At 37.7% G+C, this 27,769-nt stretch overlaps 1 protein-coding gene across 2 annotated transcripts; it reads left to right on the top strand.

Annotated features, from left to right (window-relative positions):
• Positions 1-2,715: 2,715 nt before the first annotated feature.
• Positions 2,716-27,258, top strand: LOC120092929 (protein CROWDED NUCLEI 1). 2 transcript variants are annotated; one of them, XM_039051173.1, is made up of 9 exons: positions 2,716-2,842; positions 2,955-3,270; positions 4,524-4,733; positions 12,073-12,326; positions 16,183-16,453; positions 16,584-16,667; positions 17,289-19,333; positions 26,487-26,649; positions 26,734-27,258. In XM_039051173.1, exons 2-9 carry the CDS (start codon positions 2,971-2,973, stop codon positions 26,932-26,934), a joined length of 3,528 nt encoding a protein of 1,175 aa, XP_038907101.1. In that variant the 5' UTR covers positions 2,716-2,842; positions 2,955-2,970; the 3' UTR covers positions 26,935-27,258. The 2 variants fall into 2 exon arrangements, with proteins under 2 accessions (XP_038907101.1, XP_038907102.1); XM_039051174.1 differs by having other exon boundaries at positions 2,716-3,270; positions 26,746-27,258.
• Positions 27,259-27,769: the final 511 nt, after the last annotated feature.

Raw genomic sequence — 27,769 nt, forward strand, 5'->3', positions numbered from 1 at the left:
CTGACCACTAAGAGGTGTGCGATGCGTTAGTGTAGCGAGCTGGGATTACCTTTATGGCCAAACTTAATGACGCGGTGAATTTATCCCCTTCGCAATTCTATTTTTCCATGCATCTTATTACGCGTTAATAGTTACCGCATCTCTACCAATTCTCATAGCCAAACTTCCATTGCTCAGTCTGTTTAGCCAGGAGTAGGAGTAGCGCATAGTCCATTAACTTCTTTCTTTTTACTTTTATTCATCGCCTCAAACGTATGACTTCACAAACATCATTTAGTTACATGTCCCTGTGTTCGACTTTAGATCATCCCGAGAAACTTGCTTTCTTGTTATTCTTGGTGAGAGAGCAATAAAACTTGTGACAGGACGCATGGTCACCGCATACACAATTAATGTATATTGCATACTTTACAGTTTAATGCATGGCCATCAATGCATAGAAAACGCATATCAAGAGATTACATTTTCCTCTTACCACTCACCCAACCGACAAACCATGCTAGTCAAGCTCACCAAATTATTGTGAATTTCGGATAGTTCCTCACGTATGACTCTATAAGACTTGTTTTTCTTGTGTTTTTGTGAGGATTTAGTGTGATTCTTTGCATGTTCAACCTGCCTCTAAATATGTGTGTTAGGCTGCTCTATATTAGACCGAATGTAGGGTGAGTTGGTTATCTGTTGCTCATCATGATCACCCCATAGTCGCCTCATCATGATCAAACTCCTCAAATTCAATGTTTGAGGGGAATTGATCGGGGAAGTGTTGATCAACCCCAACATCACCACCTTCAGGTATATCCCGATCAACCATTCTTCTTTCTTTAAGCATTTGGGTCATATCGAGCTCTAATAGTCGACCCTCTTTGTACCTTATCCCATTTTTGTCAGGATAAGTTTTGACATAATAATAGTCTATAAATAAAAGCAGTTAACATTAGCATGAAAGATTACTCGATCAGTTACATGATCAAACAGTGTAAGATCGACGATCGTGTACTTAAAGCTATACGACCATTTAATTTATGCCAAACAATCGTTTATTATAGGATAAACGATCGTATAGTATAAGCTAAAAGATCTTTAGATTTATTTAGATGATCTTTTAGCTTATACTAAACGATCATTTAGCTATAAGATAAACGTTCTTATATTAACCTTCACAATTTCAGGTAAACTCTGGTGTATATAAAAACACATTCTTACTTTTTTGGGTTGGAAGACATCCCTTTCTAGTAGATTCCAGGATGATGCTACCGAATATGTCCATTTCAAAATATATGGGATTACATTCTTGCTAATTTTGGTGGCTATGAACTTGAGGACAATAATTCATGAGCCCATACCTACACAATTAAATAGACAACATCGTTAGCATATAACATATAAATTAGTTGATATTGAAATAGATTGGAACAGTGCATACCTAAAATGCACGTGCAAATCCCTTTATATAGTAACATGTGACATGTTTAGGATTTGATTGTCTCCTTAATTCGTATACCTCTTTTTTCCCACGTAGAATGTTCTTCAGACTTTCCAAAGTTCGTTTATATATGACCGAGGACTAGTCATAATGTCTTAAGACTTTGGTGTTATCGATGATCCTAAGTGTCTTCAAATCAAATTGGGTTTTCTTGTCTTTTCCCATCGTCACCATTTCTATGTATAATGCCAATGCAACCTTCATGACATCTTCATTGTTTGAATATTTGAATTTTCAAATGTAGCCTCCACATTCTTACAGAGAATTGGTTTGCTATCGTCCTTCGGTCTGAGGATGAGATGTCGTGGCCTCTTAAAGCTGGTACCCCTTTCTAACTTTTCCTCTATCCGCCACAACCTAGTAACCAAATTAAAATCATCTCGTGTGAGTGTTTCTTCCCCATGATGTTGAAGCTTATGATATTTGGATTCTCATCGGTGACTTTCCTTAGAAGAAAATGATGCACAAGCTGGCCATTGAATACAAGGTCGAAGTCCAATAATGGACCAAAGTATGTTTTTCAGAATATGCCCATATCTGTTTTTGTTAGTTTCTTCTTAATCAGTGCATTCCTCTTGCTAATGTGAGCCAAATAAGTTACGGTAGCAGAAAAATATTTCTCAACTGGGACTGAGTGCACCAGCTACAATATAGCAAACATATATGATCAGGTATTAAAAGATATGAGATCGAGTATGAAAGGCTAAAGGATAGAGTATGAAAAACTAAATGATCGTATACAAAAAAAAGCTAAACGAGCATCTAAATTAAGCTAAACAATCATTTAGCAAAATCTATACGATCGATTATATAAATCTACACAACCTAGTATATGAATCTATGCAATCTAGTACTAAAAGCTATATGATTGAAAAGCTATGCGATCGATTATGTAGAGCTATATGATTAATTATACAAAACTATGTGATCCATGTACTAAATGAACTCTAAACCTTAATTAATGTACTAAACGATTTCAAACAACGACAAATGAGAGTACTGTATCTTTCAAATTATTGGAAGATGGAGAAGGAGTCAAACGAAAGTGGAAATGAGTAGATACGATCGACGAGCAGTGAAAGACGTCATAGACGAAGGAAGACGTTGAGTGAAAACTGAGAGAAGTACTTGAATGCAAATAGAAATACGAAACGAGATGGAATATGTGCTTGTTTGGATATAAAAGGTAAGTTTTTAGAAAGAGATATTTTTGCTTTTTGGTTATTTTATGAAATTTTCCTTCAAAACTTTGAAATTTGGAAAATTTCCTTTGTTTTTGTAATCGATAGGTTGATTCTGAAAGGCGCTCATGGTTGTTATAGTTCTCTTCCTCTTGCATTGAACACAACGGTTGAAGTAGGGTTTCTGCGGAACTTGTTGGAGCATCACAAATTCTTGTGTGTGTGTTTTTTTTCTTTCCATTTTTGGATTGCAATTTTTACGAATTCATCTTCTCTACATTGCATAGAAGATCGAACCCCATCATGTTCACGCCTCAGAGGACGGGGTGGCCTGCTGTATCCCTCACGCCTCGAACCGAACCAAAACTTGCAGTTTCCAATTCCATTCTTGTGGGGAAAGGCAAGGATGTGACTTTTACAGGCAGCCCACCACCGCCGTTGGGGTCTCTGAACGATGAATTGTATAAAACCGCGACGGCGGTGGATACCGGAGACATGGATGATTGGAGTATGTTTAAGAAGGCGGGGTTGTTGGACGCAGCCGCAATGGAGCGGAAGGATCAGGAAGCGCTTCTCGAGAAGGCTTCAAGGCTTCAAAGCGAGGTTAGCGAGTATCATCAAGTCTTACTCATTTTTAATCTTTTGATCAATTGGGGGTCAATTGTAACGTGGTGGCTTATGTTTCCTGTAATATACTGGCCTACACCGTTGGTCCCTGGTAAAAGCTAGTTCTTATTGGTACTCCTGTTGGTTCATTTCAAGCAAACAAGAAAGCAATCTTGTCAGAATATAATTGTTTGATTAATTTTGCTCTTTATTTCTGGTTAAGCAAACAATTGAAAAGGAATAGAAGTTATTTCATTGTTAGTCATCTGTAAGCTTCATCGGGAGAGAACTTAAGCCATTAACAATTTCAATATCCACATGGAAAAATCAGGCAACCTACAACATATCAAGCTTGCGCACTCATATGGACGTGCATCATAAGATTCTAGAAAACCCAATTTAAGCTTGTTAATCTTTCTCTGCTGGCAGCCTAGCAGAAATAGTTCCCAAGAACCATTTGTGATACACTTCCGTGATATACTATAGCAATACTAAGTGCAATTTGGCTGATCATATGTTTAATTTTGAAACTTAGAGTTCAGCGATATACCTAAGAATCTATCTCAAACTTATATTCTTCTCCATAGATTTATCTCCTTCCTCTTAAGACTATTTGGATATCAAGGTTTTAAAAAAGGATTGTTCTTTTCAACCTTGCAGTGGCTTGTAGGAAATGAACTAAACTGCATTCAGTTGTCCTTTCTTCATTCTCTCTCTTTTCTTGGTCAGAGTGCTGGTTGCTGAATAGGATTTAGATGATTTGTTTACTACTTTGACATCTTTTGGCTTGTCCAGCTTTAGGGAGCTGTTAATAAATAGTTGATGGGGAAGTATCCTCTAGAAGTGACTGGAGATAGCAAGAAACTCGTTAGTAATATACTGTAATATACTGGCTGAACTTGTTTTTCTCCAAAGAGCTTCATTAATTCCATATTAGACATGTTTAATATTTATTATGCACATGAGAATATTTTATTTGATGCACGCACACACACACACTCATATACTTCTGTTGAAGAAATGATAATTTTTTGGTAGAACAGCTAGGGAATGGGGTGGTGAATATATATACATATATATGTTTTTGAATGTAATAGATGCCTGCACATTACAATGTTGTAGTATGTAATATAAACATCCTACAAGGTGGGATTAAATGACTCCATTGCTTGCAACTTTTCTTTTATAGTTTCTGTTAGACCTTATATGTTGCTCTTACATGGATTTATCAGATTATTTTTTTTGCGCAGCTTTTTGATTATCAGCACAATTTAGGACTTCTTTTGATAGAGAAGAAAGATTGGGCTTCAAAGTATAACCAACTAGGGCAAGATTTAGCAGAAACTGAGGAGATCTTCAAACGCGAACAATCAGCACATTTAATTGCATTATCTGAAGTTGAAACGAGGAGGGATAATTTGAAGAAAGCTCTAGCTGCTGAGAAGCAACATGTTTCTAGTGTATGCTACTTTTGACCATTCCATTCCTCATTACCAGATTTGCTTATTACTTAATGTTGTCATTTCCCTTTTGTTTTCCATTCTTAGTTAGGTTATCAATCGCTAATGCGTACCAAAGAAAACATGTAACTGGTGGGTGGGGGGAGGGGGACTTTTATTGGGAATAGATTGTTAATTAGCTTTGGTGGGCCCTTGTAATTAAGCAAGAGAAGTTGTAACCGAGGGAATATTGGAGTCTAGCATCTACTCTTAGGGAGTATGCTTTAGTTTAGAAGAGTTTTGCAGTATGGGAGAGGAGGGAGCTCTCTGATCATTCCCAAGTTTGTACTTGTCCCTACTTGTCATATACTTGTCATAAATAATACCAAGTTCTATCACAATTGCCTATTCTGAAAATCAGTCTCTTATTTTACTATGTATATATACTTAAAAGGCGCCAAAGTAAGTTCTCTCTTTCTTTCTTTTTTTTTTTGGAGAGGAAACAACGTAATATGTTCAAACAAGGCAAAAGAAAAACACAACCTAAAGGCCAAGGGGTTGAGCTCCCCAAGGAACTAACAAAGGAGAGCCTTCCAATTGTTAAAAATCATCAAAAGGGCCAAAGTAAGCTTAGTTTAGTGGTATTGGCATGTGCTTTGATCCTTGACTGATGTAGGAACCGACCAACATCTAATTGCTTCAATTTTCTTCTCATCCATCCTTATTTGATCTTTGCCAATGAGGAAGCCAAGAAATGAAATTTCTTGAAGAAGGAAAATGCATTTCTTGAGGTTGATATACGATTTATTCTCAGACAAGGCGTGAAAAAGATCATCTTGGTGCTGCAAATGTTCTTCTTCATTCCTGGTATGTCAAGATATCATCAAAATAAACTACAATGAATTTATTAAGGAAAAGATGTAGTACATGGTTCATGAGCCTCATAAATGTGCTAGGGGCATTTGATAGTCTGAATGGCATGACAAACCATTCAAAGAGTCCCCCATTAGTCTTGAAAGTCGTTTTCCACTCATCGCTCGACCTTATTCTTATTTGATGGTAGCCACTCTTCAAATCAACCTTTGAGAAGATCAATGCCCCTCCAAGTTGATCAAGTAAGTCACTAATTCTTGGGATTGGGAAGCGGTTTTTCACGGTTATTCGGTTGATTGCTCGGCTATCTACACACCTCCTCCAACTTCCATCCTTTTTTGGAGTAAGAAGGGCAGACACTTCACATGGACTCAAGCTTGGTTGGATGTGGCCTTTCTTGAGAGTTCTTCAATATGTTGGTGTAGAATTTCATATTCCATTGGGCTCATTCGATAATGTGGTAGATGAGAAAGTGAAGCTCCTGGAATTAGGTCAATGCTGTGTTGAATCTCACGTAGAGGAGGTAAGTTTATAGGATTTTCTTTAATTTTTTGAAAATTTTCAAACAAGGCTTGTACTTGTGGAGGAATTTTGTGGAATGTTTCTTCCACTTTATTGCCAGAAACTACCAACCCCGAGATGTCAGCTTCCCTTTCTCTAGCAAATTTCTTCCCCCTGATTGTGATGAAAAGATGGTTGGTCCCACTCTACTTGGAGTTGATTCCATCTTCATTCTTCTTGTTTAAAGGCAACAATACTACTTTCTTGTCTATCCATTGAAACTCGTAAGTATTTTCCCTCCCTTTTTGTGTAGCCTGAGTGTCATATTGCCACGGACTTCCAACAAGACATGGCATACATCCATGTCTAGCACATCACACACTACTTGATCTTTGTGGCTATTTCCAATTGAAAGAGGGACTGAACAAATCTCATTAACCTGTGCTTCACCTCCCTTCTTAATCCATCCAATTTTGTATAGACTAGGATGAGGTTCCACTTTGAGACTTAGTGCTGTCACGAGCTTCTTCGACACAAAATTTTCACTGTCAATAATGACATTGCATACCTTGGTATCGATCTAGCAACGGGTTTTGGAAAGGCAATGCCTTTGTGGGTGAGATTCTCCCTTTGGTGAATCAAAATTCGTTGAAGAACGCAAGATAGTCTATCCCCCTCATCAGGTTCAAGGATTTCTGCTTCCTCCTCTAATCCCTCATCATCTCCACAAGAATCATCTTCTTCTTCTACAATTGCAACCATTTTTCGTTGAGAGCAAGCATTGGAAAGGTTCCCACTTTGGCCACATCGAAAGCATTTACCAAGTGAGGGACGATCGTATGGATTCCGGACTTTCTTCTTGAGTTCAAGATCTTCTTTCTTTTCATTCTTATCATTGGGTTTATCTTGGTCCTTCTCCTTCGAGAATGATGGCTGATTGTGGGATGTATTCGACATGCCACTTTTCTTGCTTAAGGCAATCTCACATGGTCCTCTTCTTGAAATTCTCTTGGAGCGTGACTCATTTCATTCATCTACTGTTTCAACAAAAAAAATTGCTTTAGCAAGAGAATGAAAAGGTTGGAGCTTCACCTTTTCTTTCATTTTCCAGCTGTAGACCTCCAAAAAACCGAGCAATTAGGATGTTGTTCATTCTCCATTAGATTGGTTCTTCCCCCCAAACGGTGAAACTCTTCGATATAATCAGCCAATGACCAAGCCCCCTATCTACCATTTTGGTAGTGGCTGTACAAGGTTTGCTCATACTTAGGAGGTAGGAAACGTTCCTTCATCAACTTCTTCATCTTCTCCCATGACCGAATTGGTCCCTTGCCCCTTCTTTGTTGATTTCCTTCAAGTTGTTCCCACCATGCCGAAGCACCACCTTTTAACTTCAATGCTACTAAGTGGAATTTCTTATGCTCGAGGGTGTTCATGTAATTGAAGAAATTCTCGGTATTCTTGATCCAATCCAAGAACAACTCCATATTACGCTTCCCCGATAGGTCAATTTTCATCTTGAATTCTTGAGGTTCCCTTCTTCCTCCATAATAGCCATTTGCTCCTCTCCTAAACTCTATCAAACTCAACGTTTTGCTCCTCCCCACTAGAAGAACTCCAATCTTGGAATACTTGGATGCATTCTTAATAGTTTGGCCATGGTTCTTGATATTGAGGCCAAGGTTCTTGATGATCTGGAGGGTGTCTTCAATGGAAAAGATTATCTTGCTCCCTTTCTTGATGATTTTCTTGGCAAGCTCGCAACCCCCATGGATGCCCGAGACCCCTTCTTCCTCTCCTTCCCCATTCTTGAACGAATGGTTGGACATTTTCTTGGTTTTGTGGTGTTGCTGACATCATCTCCATCTTCCTTGACAAAGCTTTCGATGTTTCTTGCACCGTGCTCATCATATTCTGTAAATCTCCCACAGAGGCCTCAATAGACAGCAAGCATCTTGAGGAAAATCTTGGCGAGGGGGTGGGGAACTCCTCCACCTCTTGTTCTTGGTGAATGTTCCCACCCACCGGCTGGTTTCTTTTTCCAGCCATTGATTTGAGGAGTCTTGGACCGCTCTGATACCACTTTGGTATCAAACCATACTCTAGAAGTTTATCAAGAAATGAATCTCTCTTCAAAATGAGAGAGGAGGATCTTATTTATCGAAGAGACTAGTTACAAAATGATTAACTAACTATAACAACTAACAACTTCTTATGTAATTACAGAAAAGGGCTTTTTGGCCTTACATCACACAGACAAGGGTTTTCTATTCCCTTCCAAAACTGTGGGTTTTCTCTTTTCCCCTTTCCATCTGTTTTTCCATTTCATATATACTTTCACTTTGAATATAGGTAATTAATTAATATTAATTTAACAAAAAGAATATAAATATTTATTTTAATCAATCAATAATAATCTATTAAAATATTTACTTAGCTTATTTTTACAATAAAAATTTAATAAATGAATGCAATTACTTTTTTACATAAATTATTAATTTATTAGCCAATAATATCTTAAATATATTTAATTAGTAAACTAGGATTAGTTAAATTTAGTTAGTACAAAAATTCATTTTGCAATAGTAATAATTTATTACTTTATTGTTTTAATAATCAAGTAATTATTTATTGAGATTAATTTTAATTTGATCAATCATTATAAACATATAATCATTATTGATTATTTATAATCAGTTAATTATTTATTGTGATTATTTTTTATTACTTCATTCATTATTAGCATATCATAATTACAAAACTTTTTTTAATATTTTTTTAAACTAAAATATCATATTTTTATCTCATATATAATATACTGGTTATTAAAATATAGTAATTTAATTACTATGTTGAACTTAATTAATTATAAAAATGATTAAATATTAGATTATAATTAGTATGATGTTTATTAAATAGATTAATCGATCAATTTTAATTATAAATTACTCAATTTTCAAATAGTTATAATTAAAGTTATCATTGATTCATAATTAGTTAATTTTTTATCGATATATTGAATGTTGTTCATTGTTTAATTTATTAATCTATTACAATTATATAAAATTTTCATACTTAATTTCATAAATTAAATACAAACATAATTTTTGTTCATAAAATTCTGATAGCATTTCCATGCAGAACCAAACATAGTCATTTTTAATTTCCAGGCATCCTTTATTCTCAGACATCTATAAAACCTTAAACCAAATGGCCCCTAAAAAGGAAATGGTGAAAAGGGTCAAGGATTTTAAGGTTTTAGGCTCATTTGTAGCTGTATGTAATTTTGGCCAAGGTTTTGGCAAATAGACTCAGGAAAGTCCTTCAATGAAAATTTCAAGGTTCGCAAGAGGCCTTCATTGCCCAAAGGAAAATCTTGGATCGAACACTAATAGCCAATAAAGTCATCGATTATTGTTGTAGTCGTAAGCGCGAGGGGTTTTTATTCAAGATTGACTTTGAAAAGGCTTATGATCAGGTGGTATGGGATTTCTTGGATAAAGTTCTGGCTGAAATAGTTTTGGGTAAAAATGCAGGTCTTTGATCTGGAGTTGGATTAGGATGGTAAGGTAGTCTATTCTTATTGATGGAAAACCTAGATACAGGATTTACACCACTTGGAGTCTATGACAAGGTGATCGTTCTCTTCCGTTTCCTCTTAGTTGGTGGACATTCAGAGTAGAATTGTTACTAGAGGAGTGGAGAAGGGCCTTGTTGAGAGTTTGCAGGTGGGAAGGATTATTCATCTTTGTCTCATCTCTAGACCCAACTTGTTGATGACAGTATTTTCTTTTGCTTGGAGAAAGAGAAGTCTTTTGTCACGCTTAAGATCTTGAAGTTCTTTGAATCTATCTCAGGTTTTAAAGATTAACAAAGGCAAATGCCCAGCTATTGGTATCCAGTGCAACCCTTCTAAGTTGGGAGATGAGCCTGTTAGCGGGCTGTGAGGTGGGGTTGTTCCCTTCTTCATACTTGGGTATCCCACTCCTGTTATAATCCCAAGAGTAAGTGTACTCCATTCTGGTACTCCATGGTGGAAAAGATTCATAAACATTTATCCTCTTGAAAGAAAACTTTTTTCTCAAAGGGAGGGAGACTTACTTTGATCTAGCTAGTCTTTAAGGGTCTCCCTGCTTATTTTTTATTTTCATTTAGATCCTATAAAGGTTTGGAGAGACTTGTGCGAAACTTTTTATGGGAGGGGTGGAGGAAGGGAAGGGTTTTCACTTGGTTAGTTGGGAAGTTGTGGGAGATCCGATGGAGCTTGTGGAGGTTTGGGCAAAAATCCTTGGAAAGCCAAACGGATAGGCTCCCTTTCTTTCCTCAGTTTGTTCATTGTGTAGTGGGGATTGGACAAGTACTTGCTTTTAGGAAGACAAGTGGTTGGAGGACAGCCCTCTTTGCTTTGTGTTTCCCCATCTTTATCATAATGCAAAGCTCTTCTTTGTGGCTTCCATATTCGTGTCTCTTAGAAACTCGTCCTCTTTTTTCCTTGGATTCCATTGGCCCTTCCTGACAAGAAGGCTTTTTTGAGCTTACCATGTCTCATTGTAATTTGAGCATTAGTCTCTTTTCATTTTATCCATGAAAAGTTTGTTGTTGTTTCCATTTTAAAAAAGAAATACAATCTCAGGAGGAGTGCTTGTTGGTCGTTCTTTCATTTTCGGGTGGGTCCTTCTTGGACTTTTTCTCTTCTTTCTACTTTGGAAGGGTACAATTTTGAAGAAGTTTAAATTTTTTGTGTGGCAGGCCCTCCTTAAGCTGGGTGAACATTTTGGATCATGTTCCGAGATTTTTCCCTAAGTTGATTGGGTTCCATTGTTATAATCCTTTGTAGGGAAGCTACTAAGGACCTGGCCCACCTTTGTAGCCGCTCAATATGTTGGATTGTTATGGTATCACCTCAAGGCGAGAGGCGACCAAAAAGCGTTGCCCGACTGAAGCAAGGCGCACTTAAAAAAAATTAATAAATAAATATTATTTTTACAATTATTGATAAAAGAAAATACATAGATTATTAAAATGTTAAAATATTAAAATACTAACAATATTATTAAGAATTAAAATGAAAATTAACTAAAACAATATGAGAAAGAAATATATATTTGGAAAAAGAAATAGAAATAGAAATGATTTTAAATAGGTAAAAATTAGTTCTTTGAGTAATGGGGTAGAAATTTTTCCATTTGGGACTTTGGTTGGCATGCAGCCAACATTACTTTAATGCTGGCAGCCAACCCTTCATTTCTCTTCAAGGAAGTGTAAAAAATAAAAGAATATTTCTTCTTCCCTTCTGATTTTCGACCCCTCTTCTTCTTCCTTTGCTTCATTTTTGAAAAGCAACCGATGGATGGCCTGATGGGTAAACAAAAAGATGACTTATTCAACTTTTTTCTACTACTTGTGCTATTCTTTTTCTTCATTTCTTCTTCCTTTCTTTGGTTTTTCTTGACTTCTTGTTTAAATCTTGATTCTTGACATTAAAGAAGAAAGCAGAAAACTAGAAAACTTGAAGAATCATTAGAAAAAAAAAGAAAAAAAAAGAGAGCACCTGTGTCGCCTTGAACATCAAAAAGGTGCAAAAGGCGGGGGCCCGATTGAAGGTGCTCGCCCAAGGTACTTGCAAGGCGGTATGGCCTCCCATCGCCTCGACAACACTGTTTATAACAATTTTCAGTAATTAACTTCTATCTAATTATCAATATACCCCTTACTAATACTATACTCTAATATTCTTATCTAGGTACATTCCAGATAGTTTTTTGGCTCCTCTTGGGGTGTTGTTTTTGTATTCCCCATGTATTCTTTCATGAATGATTGTTTATTACCCACCCCCGCCCCCCCCCCAAAACAAAAAAAAATAATAAAAAAATAAAAAAAGAGAAGAAAAGAAAAGAAAAAACTTAGAATTTTGTAATTTTGTGAACCATTTTTTATTCTTGAATGTCAAGGTTGAAAGTAGTTTTCATGCCTGCTCTTGGTTCAGCTTAAAAAGGCTTTATGTGAAGTAAATGAGGAGCGTGCAGAAATCAAGCGTACATCTCAGAAGAAGTTGGCTGATGCAAATGCTTTGATGCATGGAATTGAGGAGAAATCTTCGGAGTTGCAGAAAAAGTTGAATGCTGCTGAAGCCAAGCTTGCTGAGGTAAATAGGAAGAGTTCAGAGTTGGAGATGCGAATGCATGAAGTTGAAGCTCGTGAAAGTGTGCTTCAAACTGAGCAGATATCCTTAGTCATGGGGTATTCTTCTGAATCTCCTTTTCTTCGAGCATATGGCCCATCAATCCATGATTTGTATGGATTTGGGAGAAATCCTTTTGTTTGAATTATTGTCCTTGATTTCTTATAGTCATAAATTTGACCGTAATGAGAAGCTTTTCAAGTATTAATATTAGATTAAAATTTCTATAATTTATCAACATGGATTCACTGGTAATTTAACATGGTATTAGAACAAGAGATCATCTTGTGTCCAAACTCTCATAATGTCATTTTCTCAATTAATATTAATTTCTAGTTGTAGTTGTTAGGCCTTCTACAAATGGTCAAGCCCATAAGTGAGGGAGAGTGATCAAATATTAATGGGATTACATTTTGCCGTAATGTGTCAGCTTAAGCTTTTGGTAAACAAGTGTACTATAACACAGGACCCAACATTGATACATCTCTATGGGTGTTAGTTTATTGGACTTTTTGTAATTATCGGTGTAATACTCACTCTACAATGATTTGTGTCAGAATTTTTCACTGATTAGGTGTGAGCTTACAGGGCTAGGGCTCATCCGTGTAAGAAGCTTGGTCTTATTCTTTTGGATTCGAATCTATTCCAATAGATTGTTGATGATTCCTTTTATTCTTTTGTATTGGAGCCCTTTCTGGTAGGTAGTTGAGGAATCCTTTGTGGGCTTGTTGTTTTTTCTATGCCCTTATATACTCTTTCATTTTCTCATCGAAAACTTGGTTTGTCATTTAAAAAACTAGACTTAACATTTTGTGACCATCACAAAGGAGGGATTGTATTCATGGAGGATGAGAAATCCACAGAAGGAACATAATGGAGCCTATTTAGAATATATAGATGTGAAAGTTATTCCTATTTCAAGTATATATTATGGCTCTTCCCACTTTCAATTTGTTGATCATACTATTTTCTTCTGCTAAGGAGATGAAGGCTTGTTCTTAATCTTGAATTATATATTAGCTTTCTTTGAAAGTTTGTTTGGACTCGAGCTTGATAGGAATAAGTGCTATATTGTGGGTATTAATTGTGAACTGGAGAAGCTCAGGAGATGGGCTGTGAGGTGGGTGTGAAAATTGGCTCCTTTTCGTCATCTTATCTAGGTCTCCCTCTTGGAAGTAATCTCAAGTCCATTTCCTTTTTGAATTCGATGTGGACAATGTTGGAAAAGGTTGGCCTCTTGGAAGAAGGTTTTTTTCTCTACAAGGTTGATTGACCAACTTTGATGTGCTCGGTTTGGTGTGGTATTCCCATTTATTATTTTTCCCTTTTTAGAGCCTTATATGCAGTTCTAGTTTGTAAGGATATCGAGAAGCTTATGCGTAAGTTCCTTCGGGAAGGAGTGGAAGAAGGAAAAGGTGGTTAAATGGAAGGTTGTTGAGAGGTTGATTTCCTTGGGAGGGTTAGAAATTGAGAATTTAAGAATTTGTATCAAAGCTTTGTCAGCCAAATGGCTTTGGCATTTTTCCCTTGAGCATGATGCTTTTCGGCGTAGGACTATTGCTAGTAAGTTTAATCCTCATCTTTTTAAGTGGCTGTCGGATGGGCTCTCTTGTAAATCTTTCTTTCGTAACTTGTTGGACCTTTCTCCCATTCGTGAGTCATTTTTTCTGCTCTCTGGAGGATTAAAATTCTCAAGAAAGTGAAATTCTTTGTTTGGCAAGTTTTATACGAAGAACTAACACTATGGATCGACTTGCTTGAGGAAGATGCCCTCGTTAGTTGACTTGCTTTGTTGTATTCTCTGTTGAAAGGTGGAGGAATCACATTTTTTGGAGATGTGAGTTTGCAACGTCCATGTGGAATCATTTCTTTCATGTGTTTGGCTTCTTACTTGCAGGACACAAGTATTCGAGTGATATGATTGGAGAATTGCTCCTCCTTTCCTCCTTCGCGAAAAGGGCCGGTTTTTATGGCTTGCTAGGGTGTCAGGTGTGTGCTATATTGTAGGATCTTTAGGGGAGTGGAACGGCACAATGTTTAGAGGGTTGAAGATTCTAGTGATGTTTGGTCTCTAATTAATTTTCGTGTTTATTTATAGGTTTCGATTTCGAAGATTATTTGTAATTGCTCCACAGGAACCCTTTTACATAGTTGGAGTCCCTTTCTTTAGGTGGACTAACTTTTGTGGGGTTGGTATTTGTATGTCCTTGTATTCTTTCATTTTTTTTTTCTCAATGAAAGTTATTATCAAAAGAAAATTTGTAATTCCTTAATACTTTACATTCTCTGTTTGGTGGTGCCTAGACCACCGAGAAATTCATCCAAGAACACTTTGGACTTACATTAACAAGGCTTGCTTTTGGAAACTTTGGTTGGAGAGGAACAACATACCTTCATGTATACGAGTGAATCATTTGAATCTTTTATAAATTGAGCAATTATTTTGCCACTATATTGGTCTACTCGAAATGTATACATCAATTCTCTGGTTATAGCTTGACCCAGTGGAAAAGGTAGCAATTTGGAGACTTCCTCCCTTCTGTATATTTCTTTCTTTCTTTCCTTTTCAAGTTTTTAATAGGAAACAGAAAGGAAACCATTTCATTTAATCAATGAAACCAGCAATTTGGAGACTTCCTCCCTTCTGTATTTTTTATTTTCATCAACAAATCAGCAGTATTTGCATTTCAAAATTGGAAATGGGAAGAAAATTTTCTTTTGGTAGGATCATTGGTTAGGAGATTCCCCTTTATCATTTCAAAAGAGGAGAGGGAGCAAATCGTGTTCCATCCTTGTTCTCTGTTAGATCCCTTACCAGACAGCTTGCAAGTTCTTATTTACATTATGCTATCCAAAAAAAGGAAGGAAAAAAAAGGAAGAATAAGAAAGGTTCTTGTTTATATGAAAGTCTTTTTCTTCCAAAAGTCTGAAGAATCAATATCCATACTTGAATTATGTTAAACAGCAGTCTTCATCCATGTGCTACAAGAGAAGCCTCCATCCTCTTTTGTCTCCAAGATCACATTTGTTATGGGTAAGAGATTTTCAAATTGGAAGTTTCATGGTTTCTCATTCCAAATTATTTGCTGATTCTTGCCAAAGTGAGCCTAGTTCGGTGGTAATTGGCATGCATTTCCTCACTTAAGGTTAGAAGTTTGATCTCCCATCTATGCCATTGTTGTACTAAAGAAGGTTATTTGCTGATTTCTCTTTATGGAATGGAGCTTTTTATATACCCTTTTCACTTAAGTTTTTATTTATTTATTTATTTATTTATATCTTTATTTTTTTTAATTTCTTTTTTTCCCCTTTACTCCCATCAGGAGTTTTTACCCTTGGACTAGTTCAAAAAAATATACTCACAACCACATAAATATACATACATACATATATTTGTGTGGCCGTTTACGACAAAGGAAAAAAAAATCAAGAAATAAGTAGGATATGATGAGAAAGCTCTCCATTTGGAGTTGATGGGATCCAAATGGTAACGACCAAAATATTTTGTGAAAGAAAGCTAACTAGAGACAATAACAACCCTCTTTCCAAACATCCTGGCCCGAAAATAGGGGAGAACCCACTTACAAAGCTGAGCTCGAAGGTACCTTTTTGATGCGGTAGAAGTACCTCGCACTCAATGTGCCAAAAGTTATTTTCCTTTCATAATTTGGTCATTGATTGATATTTTATTTTAAAAAAACTATTTATTTCAAATTAATATACCTGAACTCACACATACTGACAGGATACTCACCAAGTAATAAAAAACAGACATCGGGGGCTAGTGGAATGTTGATTTTTTAATCAATTTTGTTAGAGTAAAAGAAGTTAACTGTGTGGCCAGTTTGGGGCATATGCCAGTATTCACTAAAGGGTACTTTCTTCTTCACTTATTATTGTTAATTACTGGTTTAGGAAAGAAGCACATCAGGCGACCTCCCATAAAGAAAGAGAAGGCTTACGTAAGTGGCAGCAGAAGTTGCAGGAATGGGAAGAAAGACTCAGCAAGAGTCGTGAATTGCTCAATGGTAAAGAGCAGAAGGTAAGTGAAAATAGCTCAATTATGAAGCAGAAAGAGAAGGATATTGAAGAGATAAAGAAGAAGATTGATCTGTCAAGTTCAGTCCTGAAAGGGAGGGAAGATGATGTAAATAGACGATTAGCAGATGTTGAAGCAAAAGAGAAGGTGAAAACTAATTAAATTAGCCACTTCCTTATTTTTTTAAAAAAATTATATTATTATTATTTTTAAGGCAATGGGTGTAGGCGTATGACTTCTTTTGTATTCCCCCTCCCACAACAAAAATGGTTTGCAGGAAGCTGATTATTCAAAAAGTCTCTTAGAGAAAAAACAAGAAGAGTTACGTCAGATGGAAGAAAACCTCCGTGGGAGAGAAATGGTAAGTCAAACACTATGTTTCTTATTCCTGCTTTGGTGATTTTTGACATGCAACTTGCACTTGTATGTAGTTGTACCAAAATGTTAGTTTGCATGGGATGCAGGTATAGTTTAAAAGATATTGAGTAGGCGAGAAAAAGGAAAGAGAACTGAAATTTAAATTGTTTCTTCTGGTAGCAGACTTGAATTTTCACTCTAAAGTCATAGGGTTTGTGGCGAGTGTTTTCTTGAAATTCTATTACTTGTAGCACGTTTCAGTTTATTACATTGTGATGAATTTACGCATGTTGATATCATGATGGCTGAGATTCGTTGATTTCTAAAGATATATAAAAACAAGATGTATGATGATGCTGGTCCTCGTGTTCTTCTTTCTCTTGATTCTCATATATCTTTCTTTGTACATAGATAATTTCCGTGCATATTGTTTCCTGTTCGAATTTTCATTCAAGGTTTGATCCTTGGTGTTTCAGTTGCCGTGCAATTAAAGTGTCATCACCATACAAAAAAAAGAATATTTGAGTATTGGAAGGAAAATATGGTAACTGATCTCATGGAATTTAACTTGAAGGTAATATAATTCTTCGTGTCCTTATACTTGTCTCCTTGACGTTCATTTCAGATGGAGATCCAGCAGCTGCTTGACGAGCAAAGAGTAATTCTACAGAAGAAGAAAGAAGAGTTTGAATTACAATTTGAAGAAAGGAGGCAGGCTCTGGATAATGAAGGTAGTACCAGGGTAGAAGCAATCAGACGGAAGGATCTTGAAACTAATCATGAGAAAGAAAAGTTGGTGAAACAAGAGCAAGCTTTGGATAAAAAGATGCTTCGAGCAAAGGCGAAAGAGGGTGATCTTGAACAAAAGATTAAGACTTTGAGATCAAAAGATAAGATTTTGAAAGCTGATGAGAGAAAGCTGGAGGTGGAAAGGTTGCAAATGCTAGCTGATAGAGAAAGCTTACAGTTTCTCATTAATGAGATTGAGGAAATCAGGACTGAGAGTTCTCAGAAGGAGCGGCAATTTCATGAGGAGAGGGAGAAATTGCAGGTGATTAAAGAAGAGAGATCAGAGCACATTCGTTTACAGTGTCAATTGATGCAGGAAATTGAGAGTTATAGGCTTCAGAACAAGATAGTTATGAAAGAACATGAGGATCTTAAGCAGGAAAGGGTCAAATTTGAGAGAGACTGGGAAGCCTTGGATGAAAGAAGGGCTGAAATACATAATGAACTTAGAGATCTTGTGGAGGAGAGAAAGAAATTCGAGATCTTGCAAGGGACAGAGGAGGAAAGGTTGAGAAAGGAGAAAAATGAGATGCTAATTTATATGAAGAGAGAGTTGGAGAATGTCAAACAAGAAAAAGAATTATTTGCCTCAACTACAAGGTATGAGCAGCGAGCCTTGTCTGAGCAGGCTCAAAATAAGCACAACCAACTACTTCAAGATATAGAATTTCAAAGAAAAGATCTTGAAAGTCACTTGCAGAATAGCCAGAAGGAACTAGAGAAAATATGGCAGGAAAGGGAGCTAGCATTTGAAGAGGAGAGAGAGAGAGAACAGAATGAATTGTTTTGCTTGAGAGACATTGCTCAAAAAGAAACAGAAGAGTTATTATCTGAGAGGCATCAATTGGAAAAGGAAAAGGAGGTGGTTTCCCTGAATAGGAAGCACTTGATAGCGGACCATCTAGAAATTTGTCAAGATATTGATAAGCTCAACATATTAAGTAAGGAGCTTAAAATTCAGAGAGAACAACTTATTCGGGATAGGGTTCGCTTTTTGACCTTTGTTGATAAGCATAAGAGTTGTGGGAAGTGTGGTGTGTCCATTGAAGAATTTATAGTTCCTGACCTCCAAATACCTGAAGAAATCAGAGAATCACACCCTCTAGCAAAGTTAGATGCTGATTCTCTACAAACCCTCCAAAGAGAATTCGCTACTTCAGAGTTTGGTTCTTCAGATTCTGGAGGTCGCATGTCTTGGCTCAGAAGATGCAGCAGAAAGATTTTAAATCTATCTCCTATTAAGAAAATTGGACATGTAGTTCCTCCTGTTTCCATGAAGTTGGCTGCGGATTGTACTGATTTAGAAGTCAAGGAGCCTAGTGTTAATGTTGGCAATGTGGAAAGGTCTGATATTGCTCACGAACGGCAACAATCTTTTTTTAACGAGAGTGAACCATCTGATGTTGAAAAATTTTCATTCAGTGATAACATCATAGTGGCGGAGGATAGACATGCACACACGTTAGATGATTTTAGCAACTTAGACAGCAAGTTTGAAGAAGCTTCAGAAGCTTCCAAACAACCTGACATGAAGAGAGAGAGGCCAAAACATGAGAAAAGACTCAAGTCTGGTCATAGAACACGTTCAGTGAAGGCAACTGTTCAAGATGCAAAATTTTTTCTTGGGGAAACTGCGGGACAGTTGGATCATAATATACCTGTACAGAAAAGTGATTTGAATTCTTTAAATAAAGGAGCCAGCAATGTTCGGAAGCGGCCATTGCCAGAATCTTCTACAGTTTCTATTAGTGAGCAAGATGGAGATGAGAGTGAAGGATGTTCTGATAGTATTACAACAGCCAGGCAACGTAAACGGCAACAAAAAATTTCTTCTGTGCAGGTGCAAGGAGAAAGCCGATATAATCTGAGGCGACCTAAGAAGTTAGTTTCCTACGACTGAATTTGCAACTTGGTTCTGCCGTGATTCGATTTAGCCATTTGTTGTTTGATATAGGTACAATGCATGAAGAATAGGGTTGTGTGTTTTGCATGAAAGACTTCCAAGGACAACCACCTATTTAGCCTACACATAATACTAAATGGCTGTAGTATCATGATTCTTTTAAAATTTGGAAAAAACCTTGATCAATCGTTTTAGCTATCCAGCTTTGGTTAAAATTTATATCCTTAACCAAAGCAACTGACGCCATAACCAATAACAAGTACTTGTGGAATATATTTTGATGTTGCATTTCCTTTTTCTTGTTTTTTTAACTCAACATTTTCATCTTCACATCTCTTTCTTGCGCTCTATTGACCCATTTTTGTCTCCTCGATTCTCTTGATCTATTCAATTTTTTTTTTTTTTTTATAAATATATAATTTTTTCTTATTGTTATTTAATCTATCTGCAGTTAATTGCATGTCATATTAAAACAAAACATTTTTGCTGTGCATTTGCTTTTGACTGCTAAAATGAAAATCTGTCAAATACTTCCAGTTGGTTTCTTTGTTTCTTTCCATAGGTCAGCGTTGGTTTTGTTATATAAATTACGATTTCATTTTATTGTTGATTTTGCTTATGTAAATATTTAGAAAATGTCTTTTTTTTTAAATAATTATCTATCTTATTTTATTTTATTTTTGGTAATGCTAATGGGCATGCATATAGTGATTAGATAAAAAAAAATTTGCATGCCCAATTTGAAAAGGCTTCTGTGGGCACCTTGTTACTGTGATCTGAAGAGAAGTAATAGGTGATATTGACAAGATCGGAACCCATGGCATTTTGTACCCATGACAAAAGGAGCTATCGAGTTTGCATTCATCGTTTTAACTTGGTCTTTGACCACTATATAAATAAAGAGATCAATATACGAATCTTGAGCAGTAGTCTAGAGAGGCAGAAACTGAAGCTTATAGGATGAATTCCATTGAATACTTAAGTTGATTATTTATGTTGAAATTATATTTTAGCCCTAAGGGCGTTTTTGTCTTTTATCAGTCTAGGGTTTTCCACGTAACTCTGGTGTTTTCTTTTTCTTCCCTAACTTTTCAAGATGGTATCAGAGCATGGTGATGAGAATATCGCTGGAATAGAAGAGATTCAGTCATCGACTCTAGTAGGGGATGGAACTCCAAGAGAAAATTCTAACAGTGCTGAAGTTAGGGCTCCGCTTGATCAATATCTACGATCCATTACTTTGACCGATTCAGATCCAACCAGCCCTAATGATCCAGCGTGCACTGTCCGTCGACGCGTCGGACGGACCCCCGCCGCTGTCGTCAGAGATTTCAACCACAACTACTGCCGCTGCGTCGAGACTCGACCATCGCGCCAGCTCCACCAGATACGCAGCGTCTGCCTTCCGACGTCCTCTGTTTTTTCAAGCCACCGGTTTTACAGACTCGCAATACTGATTCCGCTCCAGATCCCGCGGCGGAAGTTTTTCCAGGTCAGTCGTTCTTCCCTTCCTCCGGTTTTTTTCCCTTCCGCATTACGAGTTTCTTTCCTACCTCTGAACAATCCCGATCCACTGATCTACCGTAAGCCCTTGTGTCTTCCGAGCCCTCCGCAATGTGCCCGATATGTTTTGTCTTACCAGAACCCACAATCATCATTGAACCAGCCGGTCCAGCGAACCCGGTCCATCGAACCCGGTCAGCCGAAACCCTTACAAACAACTTGTCTCCCGTACTTTGCTTCTGGTCAAGCCCGGCTCCTCCCATTGGTTTTCCACACCGATAGAAACGATATCTTCAGGGGTTATGGGCAAACAACTTACTACGATTCATGGTGGGACTTTGTGTTCAACAGCAACAAAAAAATGGCAACCCTTCAACAGCAAATTTCTGCCTTGAGCAACCGTTAGATCTTCCCAATCCTTCAACAGATTTTCTACCAGTATACATACCCGGAGGGTTTCCGTTATGTTAGCAACTTCTGGTAACTACTTACCCACTTTACCTTTCACAAAATTATGTCTGGGTCTGTAGGCAATTCTGTAGGAATTTCTTATTGACGAAAAACTTAATGGACAAATTACTTTCTTTGGTCAACCAATCTGTGAGGGATGTTCTCGAGGGACGGCCACAAGTTCGGGTGCCTAACAGGGGAATACCCAGACCAAACCCTGGGATCCTCAGGAACGATATAGAAGGGGGAGGATTCTCTCCTTTGCTCAATTTTAATAAATGTATGGAGCCTCAGATCGGGAAGCCTTTTTCTTACTCAGCTCTGCTCGGGATATCTGGGACGCTGTCCAAAACTTTATTCGAAAAAGGCGAATGCTTCACGTATTTATACCTTGAGAAAATAGGTGCATGAGTGCAAGCAGGGGCACTCGACGTAAATCCTATTTCAATAAATTATCACTGTTGTGGCAAGAGATGGATTTATGTCAGGAAAATAGTTTGGAATTTCCCAGTTGATGGGTTCAGTTATTCGAAGATTGAGGAGGTTGACCGTGTTTATGATTTTCTGGCTGGCTTAAACTCGAAGTTTGATGGTGTCAGAGCTGAATTCTTGGGACAAAGACCAATGTTGTCCCTGATGGAAGTTTGCTCAGAGGTCAGATTGAAGAAAGATCGAACCAACGCTATGAATGGTACAGCCTAATACCTGACTCCTGCTGTGTTTGGAGTCAAGTCATCGGGTTCAGAAAACGAAAAACAGAATGGAAAGACCCCTCCAATTTGTGAACATTGCAAGAAACCATGGCATACGAAAGATCAGTGCTGGAAATTACATGCTCGACCTCTAAATGGCAAGCGGTGTCCTTTGAACGACAAATCTAAGTCCGGTTGAGCCTTCGTTAGTGAAGTAGTTGATGGTGCCCCTCCAGGGATGAGCCAGGTGGATCCAGGTACGGTCGGAATCGGCAATATTGCACAGTCAGGTACTCCCCATTCCTTTAGTTTCTTTGCTGAGGGAGATGAATCCTGGATCCTTGATTCCGGAGCAACGAACCATCTAACTGGATCATCTGACCAATTCCTCTCCTATTATCCAAGTGCTGGAAATGAGAGAATAAGAATTGCAAATGGGTCATTTGCCTCTATTGCAGGAAAGGGTCACTTATCTCCAATTCAAGGACTAATTTTGTATGATGTCTTACATGTGCCAAAAATATCGTATAATTTGCTATCAATCAGTAAGTTAACCAGAGATTTGAACTGCAAAGTTGTGTTCTCACTAGATAATATTTCGTTTCAGGACCTGAGCTTGGGGAAGATGATTGGCACTGCCTGGCACAATAGGGGCTCTATTTTCTTTCCGAAGATGCTTCTTTTAGGAGTTTATCTAGCACTTGTTTACCATCTTCTCTTACTATTTCTGAAACAGATTTCTTATTATGGCTTTTTCGTCTTGGACATCCATACTTTCATTATATGAAATATTTATTTCCCCATTTATTTCATAATGTGAATGTGTCATCTTTGTCGTGTGATGTTTGTATCCGTGCTAAGCAGCCTAGGGCGTCTTTTACCTCACAACCCTACAAACCTTCCCGGCCCTTCCACCTGATACATAGTGACGTTTGGGGCCCTTCGAATGTCACAGCGGTATCAGGTAAACGGTGGTTTGTTACCTTCATTGATGATCATACTCGTCTTACGTGGGTGTTTCTTCTTACAGACAAGTCTGAAGTGACGACGGTCTTTCAACAATTTTACACCACCGTCGAAACCCAGTTCAATACCAAAATCGCCATTCTTCGAAGTGACAATGGGCATGAATTTGTTAATCAAACCCTTCGTGAGTTCTTAAACTCTAAAGGAATTGTCCACCAAAATTCCTGTGCCTATACACCTCAACAGAATGGGGTGGCCGANAACCCTTCGTGAGTTCTTAAACTCTAAAGGAATTGTCCACCAAAATTCCTGTGCCTATACACCTCAACAGAATGGGGTGGCCGAACGAAAAAATCGCCACCTCATTAAAGTAGCCCGATCCCTTATGATACTTGCATCCTTACCCTCGTATCTATGGGGGGATGTTGTTCTTACTGCAGCTCATCTCATAAATCGGATGCCCTCTCGTGTGCTCAAATTCCAAACCCCCTTAGAACATTTTAAAGAATCCATCTCATCCACTCGCCTTTTCCCTGATGTTTCTCTTAGAGTTTTTGGGTGCACCGTTTTCGTCCATAATCATGGTCCTCACCAAAGTAAATTTGCTCCTAGGGCCCAAAAATGTGTCTTTGTTGGGTATCCGCTCCATCAACGAGACTACAAGTGCTTTCAACTTTCCTCTCGAAAGTATTTTGTCACCATGGATGTCACATTTCTGGAGGACAAGCCCTTCTTTCCCGTTAGTCCTCTTTAGGGGGAGACTTCGAGTGAAGAGGCTAACACTTCCACCTACTCTGTTCCCTAGACTTGTTTCCTGAACCTATCCCTGAAACAAATGAACCTATCTTCCCTACAAAACAAGTGCCTTGGATAACCTACTATAGGAAGCATCTCCGAAAGGAAATAGTTCCCAAAATTGTTTCCCCTGTTGCTTCGTTGGAAGGTGTTCAAGAGTCAGAATCGGAACCGGCTCAGGTTCAAGGTACCCCTAGTCATAATGACAATGAGTATGTTGAAGGTGATATAGGGGACTCAGGCGAAGTCAAGGATGATGGCAGTAATGAAGCGCCAAGTGGTGTTCAGGGGACTGAAAATGAACAACAGTTGGGTACAGATCAACAGATTGACAAGACCAATGAGATTGAGGTTGATGCTACCTTGGATTTGCCGATAGCTATGCGAAAAGGTACTAGGTCGTGCACTAAACACTCTATGACAAGCTTCTTGTCTTACAGTAACCTGTCTACGAAATTTAGAGCTTTCACCACCAGTCTGGATAATGTGATAATTCTAGGCAATGTGCACAAGGCTCTGGAAATTCCTGAATGGCGAGGTGCAATTATGGAGAAAATGCGGGCCCTTGAGACTAACAAAACGTGGGATCTGGTTAGTCTTCCGAGAGGTCACAAAACCGTAGGGTGTAAGTGGATTTTCACTGTCAAATACAAGTCAGATGGAACTCTCGACAGATATAAGGCCAGATTGGTTGCAAAAGGATTCACTCAGACGTATGGAGTGGATTACTCAGAAATTTTCTCACCTGTGGCAAAACTTAACACTATTCATGTTCTCCTTTTTGTGGCTATTAATCAAGACTGGCCTCTCTATCAGTTGGATGTAAAAAATGCGTTCCTGAATGGTGAACTGGAAGAAGAGGTTTATATGAACCCACCTCCAGGTTTTGAAGTACAGTTTGGCAATCAGGTGTGCAAATTAAAAAAATCCTTATATGGCCTAAAGCAGTCCCCTAGAGCTTGGTTCGATCGGTTCACCACCTTTATCAAATCTCAGGGGTTTGTTCAAGGGCATTCAGATCACACCTTGTTCGCTAAGAAGTCAGCACCAGGGAAAATAGCGGTCTTGATTGTCTATGTTGATGATATTATACTGTCAGGAGATGATTCAGCAGAGATTGACAGGTTGAAACGACGAATGGCAGATGAGTTTGAGATAAAAGATTTCGGTACCTTGAGATTTTTCCTAGGAATGGAGATAGCAAGATCAGTAGAAGGAATCTCAGTGTCTCAGAGGAAATACACACTCAATTTGTTGAGAGAGATTGGAATGACAGGGTGTAAACCTGCAGATACACCTGTAGAAGCCAACCTCAATCTGATAGAGTCAGTAGATGATGTTCCTGTAAACAAAGAGAGATATCAACAACTTGTGGGAAAATTGATATATCTGTCACATACCAGACCTGATATATCATATGCAGTTAGCTTGGTCAGTCAGTTCATGCAGGCTCTGTATGAAAGACACATGGAGGCAGTCACACGGATCCTGAGGTATCTGAAGTCTTCTCTTGGAAAGACCTTGGTTTTCAGAAAGCATGATAAAAGGTGTATTGAGGCCTACACAGATTCTGACTGGGCCGGTTCTGTTATAGATAGGAAATCTACCTCAGGATACTATACCTTTGTGTGGGGAAACTTAGTTACCTAGAGAAGTAAGAAGCAAGGTGTCGTGGCTAGAAGCAGTGCCGAAGCCGAATACAGGGCTATGAGCTTGGGTATATGTGAAGAGATTTGGTTGAAGAAGGTTCTGGTAGATCTACATCAAGAAAGTCATGACCCGATGAGACTTTACTGTGATAACAAGGCTGCCATTAATATTGCAATCAATCCGGTTCAACATGACAAAACCAAATACGTTGAGATTGATCGACGCTTCATCAAAGAAAAACTGGATAACGGTAGCATTTGCATTCCTTATGTTCCGTCCAACCAACAAGTTGCGGATGTTCTCACCAAAGGGTTACCTAGACAGACTTTTGATACCTGTGTTAGCAAGTTGGGTCTCATTGACATCTACGTCCCAACTGGAGGGGAGTGTTGAAATTATATTTTAGTCCTAAGGGTGTTTTTGTCTTTTATCAGTCTAGGGTTTTCCACGTAACTTTGGTGTTTTCTTTTTCTTCCCTAACTTTTCAAGAATTTAGATATTGAGAACTTTTCCCCTACTTCCTCCTCTTTAAATCCTTGTTTATTTCCTATTCAAATTCCTCCCTTGTCCAATGTCAGTTGAGCTTTTTGTTCTGTTTTGTGTGTTTTTCTCCGTCTTTTATGACGGCATGCATCTATGTGTATCGGTACTCAACCTGTCTGTGTTTACAATGGGTTTTGATTGAATGGTGAATCTGAATTGATCTTGCTTGACTACCTGAATTATTTTTGGTGGGACATAGCGTACTAATCCAACAGTTCTCTTTTCAAATTGATCTGCATGGCCTCCTGAATAATTTGCTGATCTAGCATGCTTTTTAGTGTAAAATTCACAAGAATATAAGTCTATTTTGGACGCTTTTTGCAAATGTACGTGTTTGGTGTATTTTGGACCATGTGCTTTTGTGTGTTTCTTGGTTAAGCACTTAGCCTTGATCACAAAGCACTCCCAAATCCCAGGTTTGATGGATTTGAGTGAGATGCTTTTGGTCACGTCCAAAGTACTTTTTATCCTTCTCTCTACCCATCAAGCTTCTACTTCTATATCCAACCTTAATTTAGCAAGTTTGGTGCAGTGCTGGCAAAGCTAGTACAAGTCAGGTTTCACCAAACCTGACAACGGTGATGGAGAAAGAAAACGAAGGAACGCCTAGTGTTGGTGAAAACAGGAAAAGAATGGACTCTGTGCAGATTACAACAGTCAGAACTATCTATCGTTCTGAGGATAGAGTAGTTCAGGTAAAATTCCTGTTTGATATAGTGATTTACCTTGCTGTTTTATTCTTAGTTATGTTTAATTATTTCCTAGTGATTTCTATATAGTTTGAATCGCAGAGAACTGCTAAAGATGATACTTCCATGGAGAAGTTGGTTACAGTCGATGAATTGTGCGATGAAGCCAATGGTTCAGCAGAATATGAAGATGAAGATCAAAGCATACTTGATGACGAAGATGAGTACGACGGAGAGCAGCCTGATGTGGGATCAATTGGAAAGAAAATCTGGACCTTTTTCACAACTTAGTGAACAAAATTGTTCCAATTCTCACTCCATTGTGCATTACCGCCGAGAAAAGGATTTGGAGAAGATGATGCCTGTAGGCTCCTTTGACTTGTTAATATTATCATTTGCAGGACTTCTTTTAGCATTCAACTTAGAGTAGGACATTATTTTGAGTTTTCTATTGCTGTTGTTTAATATTTGATATCCTCCCAACCAATTCTTGTAATATTTACTTTTACCCACTCAAAGTCCCTTTTTAATATGGGGAGGGGGAACCCAATTTTTCTCCAGTATTTTTCAACAATTTTGAAATGGAAGCCAAATAAGAGGCATTAGTTTGAAGAATTATTGAATGGTAAAGTACTAAAGTTCAATATCATGAAATTGGAAGTACTTAAAAAGCTAAAATAAAATAATAAGCAATGGTTGACCTTTTTGAACTCCAATTAATATTGGTGTAGAAATTTTTTCAATGATATCTAGAATTCAATGTTAGCTATTTTAGCAACATTTGAATAAAACAAGAGGCGTTTAATAAAGAAAAAAAAAAAAAGAGGAGTTTTGAGTAGAAGAATGAGAGGGTTTTTCCTGTTTCTAAATGTTGGTAAAACCATTACACAACGTGACTTCCAATGGTGAATTCAACATAAGTTTACATATAGTTGCATTTGCAGTAGCCATGTGTCAATTTTGAGTCCGTGGTGTTGCAATCTAGTAACTGTTGTTTGTTGAAGTAGTAGAAGGATTGGTAAGAAAAACAGTTTGAAGAGGGAGGGAGTGAGAAAAAGTAAAGATTATATAGAAAACTAGTTATATAAGTTTAATGTGTATTGGGCTGAATGTGTTTATTTAAAAG

The sequence above is a fragment of the Benincasa hispida genome, chromosome 12 (genome assembly GCF_009727055.1).
Source record: "Benincasa hispida cultivar B227 chromosome 12, ASM972705v1, whole genome shotgun sequence".
NCBI lineage: Eukaryota > Viridiplantae > Streptophyta > Magnoliopsida > Cucurbitales > Cucurbitaceae > Benincasa > Benincasa hispida.

What these genes read in the sequence shown, in the direction of transcription:
- LOC120092929 (XM_039051173.1), top strand. Translation starts at nt 2,971, where the DNA reads ATGTTCACGCCTCAGAGGACGGGGTGGCCTGCTGTATCCCTCACGCCT. An exon ending in ACCTCCGTGGGAGAGAAATG is followed by an intron (nt 16,668 to 17,288) that starts GTAAGTCAAACA and finishes CGTTCATTTCAG; the next exon opens with ATGGAGATCCAGCAGCTGCT. An exon ending in CTGAGGATAGAGTAGTTCAG is followed by an intron (nt 26,650 to 26,733) that starts GTAAAATTCCTG and finishes ATTTCTATATAG; the next exon opens with TTTGAATCGCAGAGAACTGC.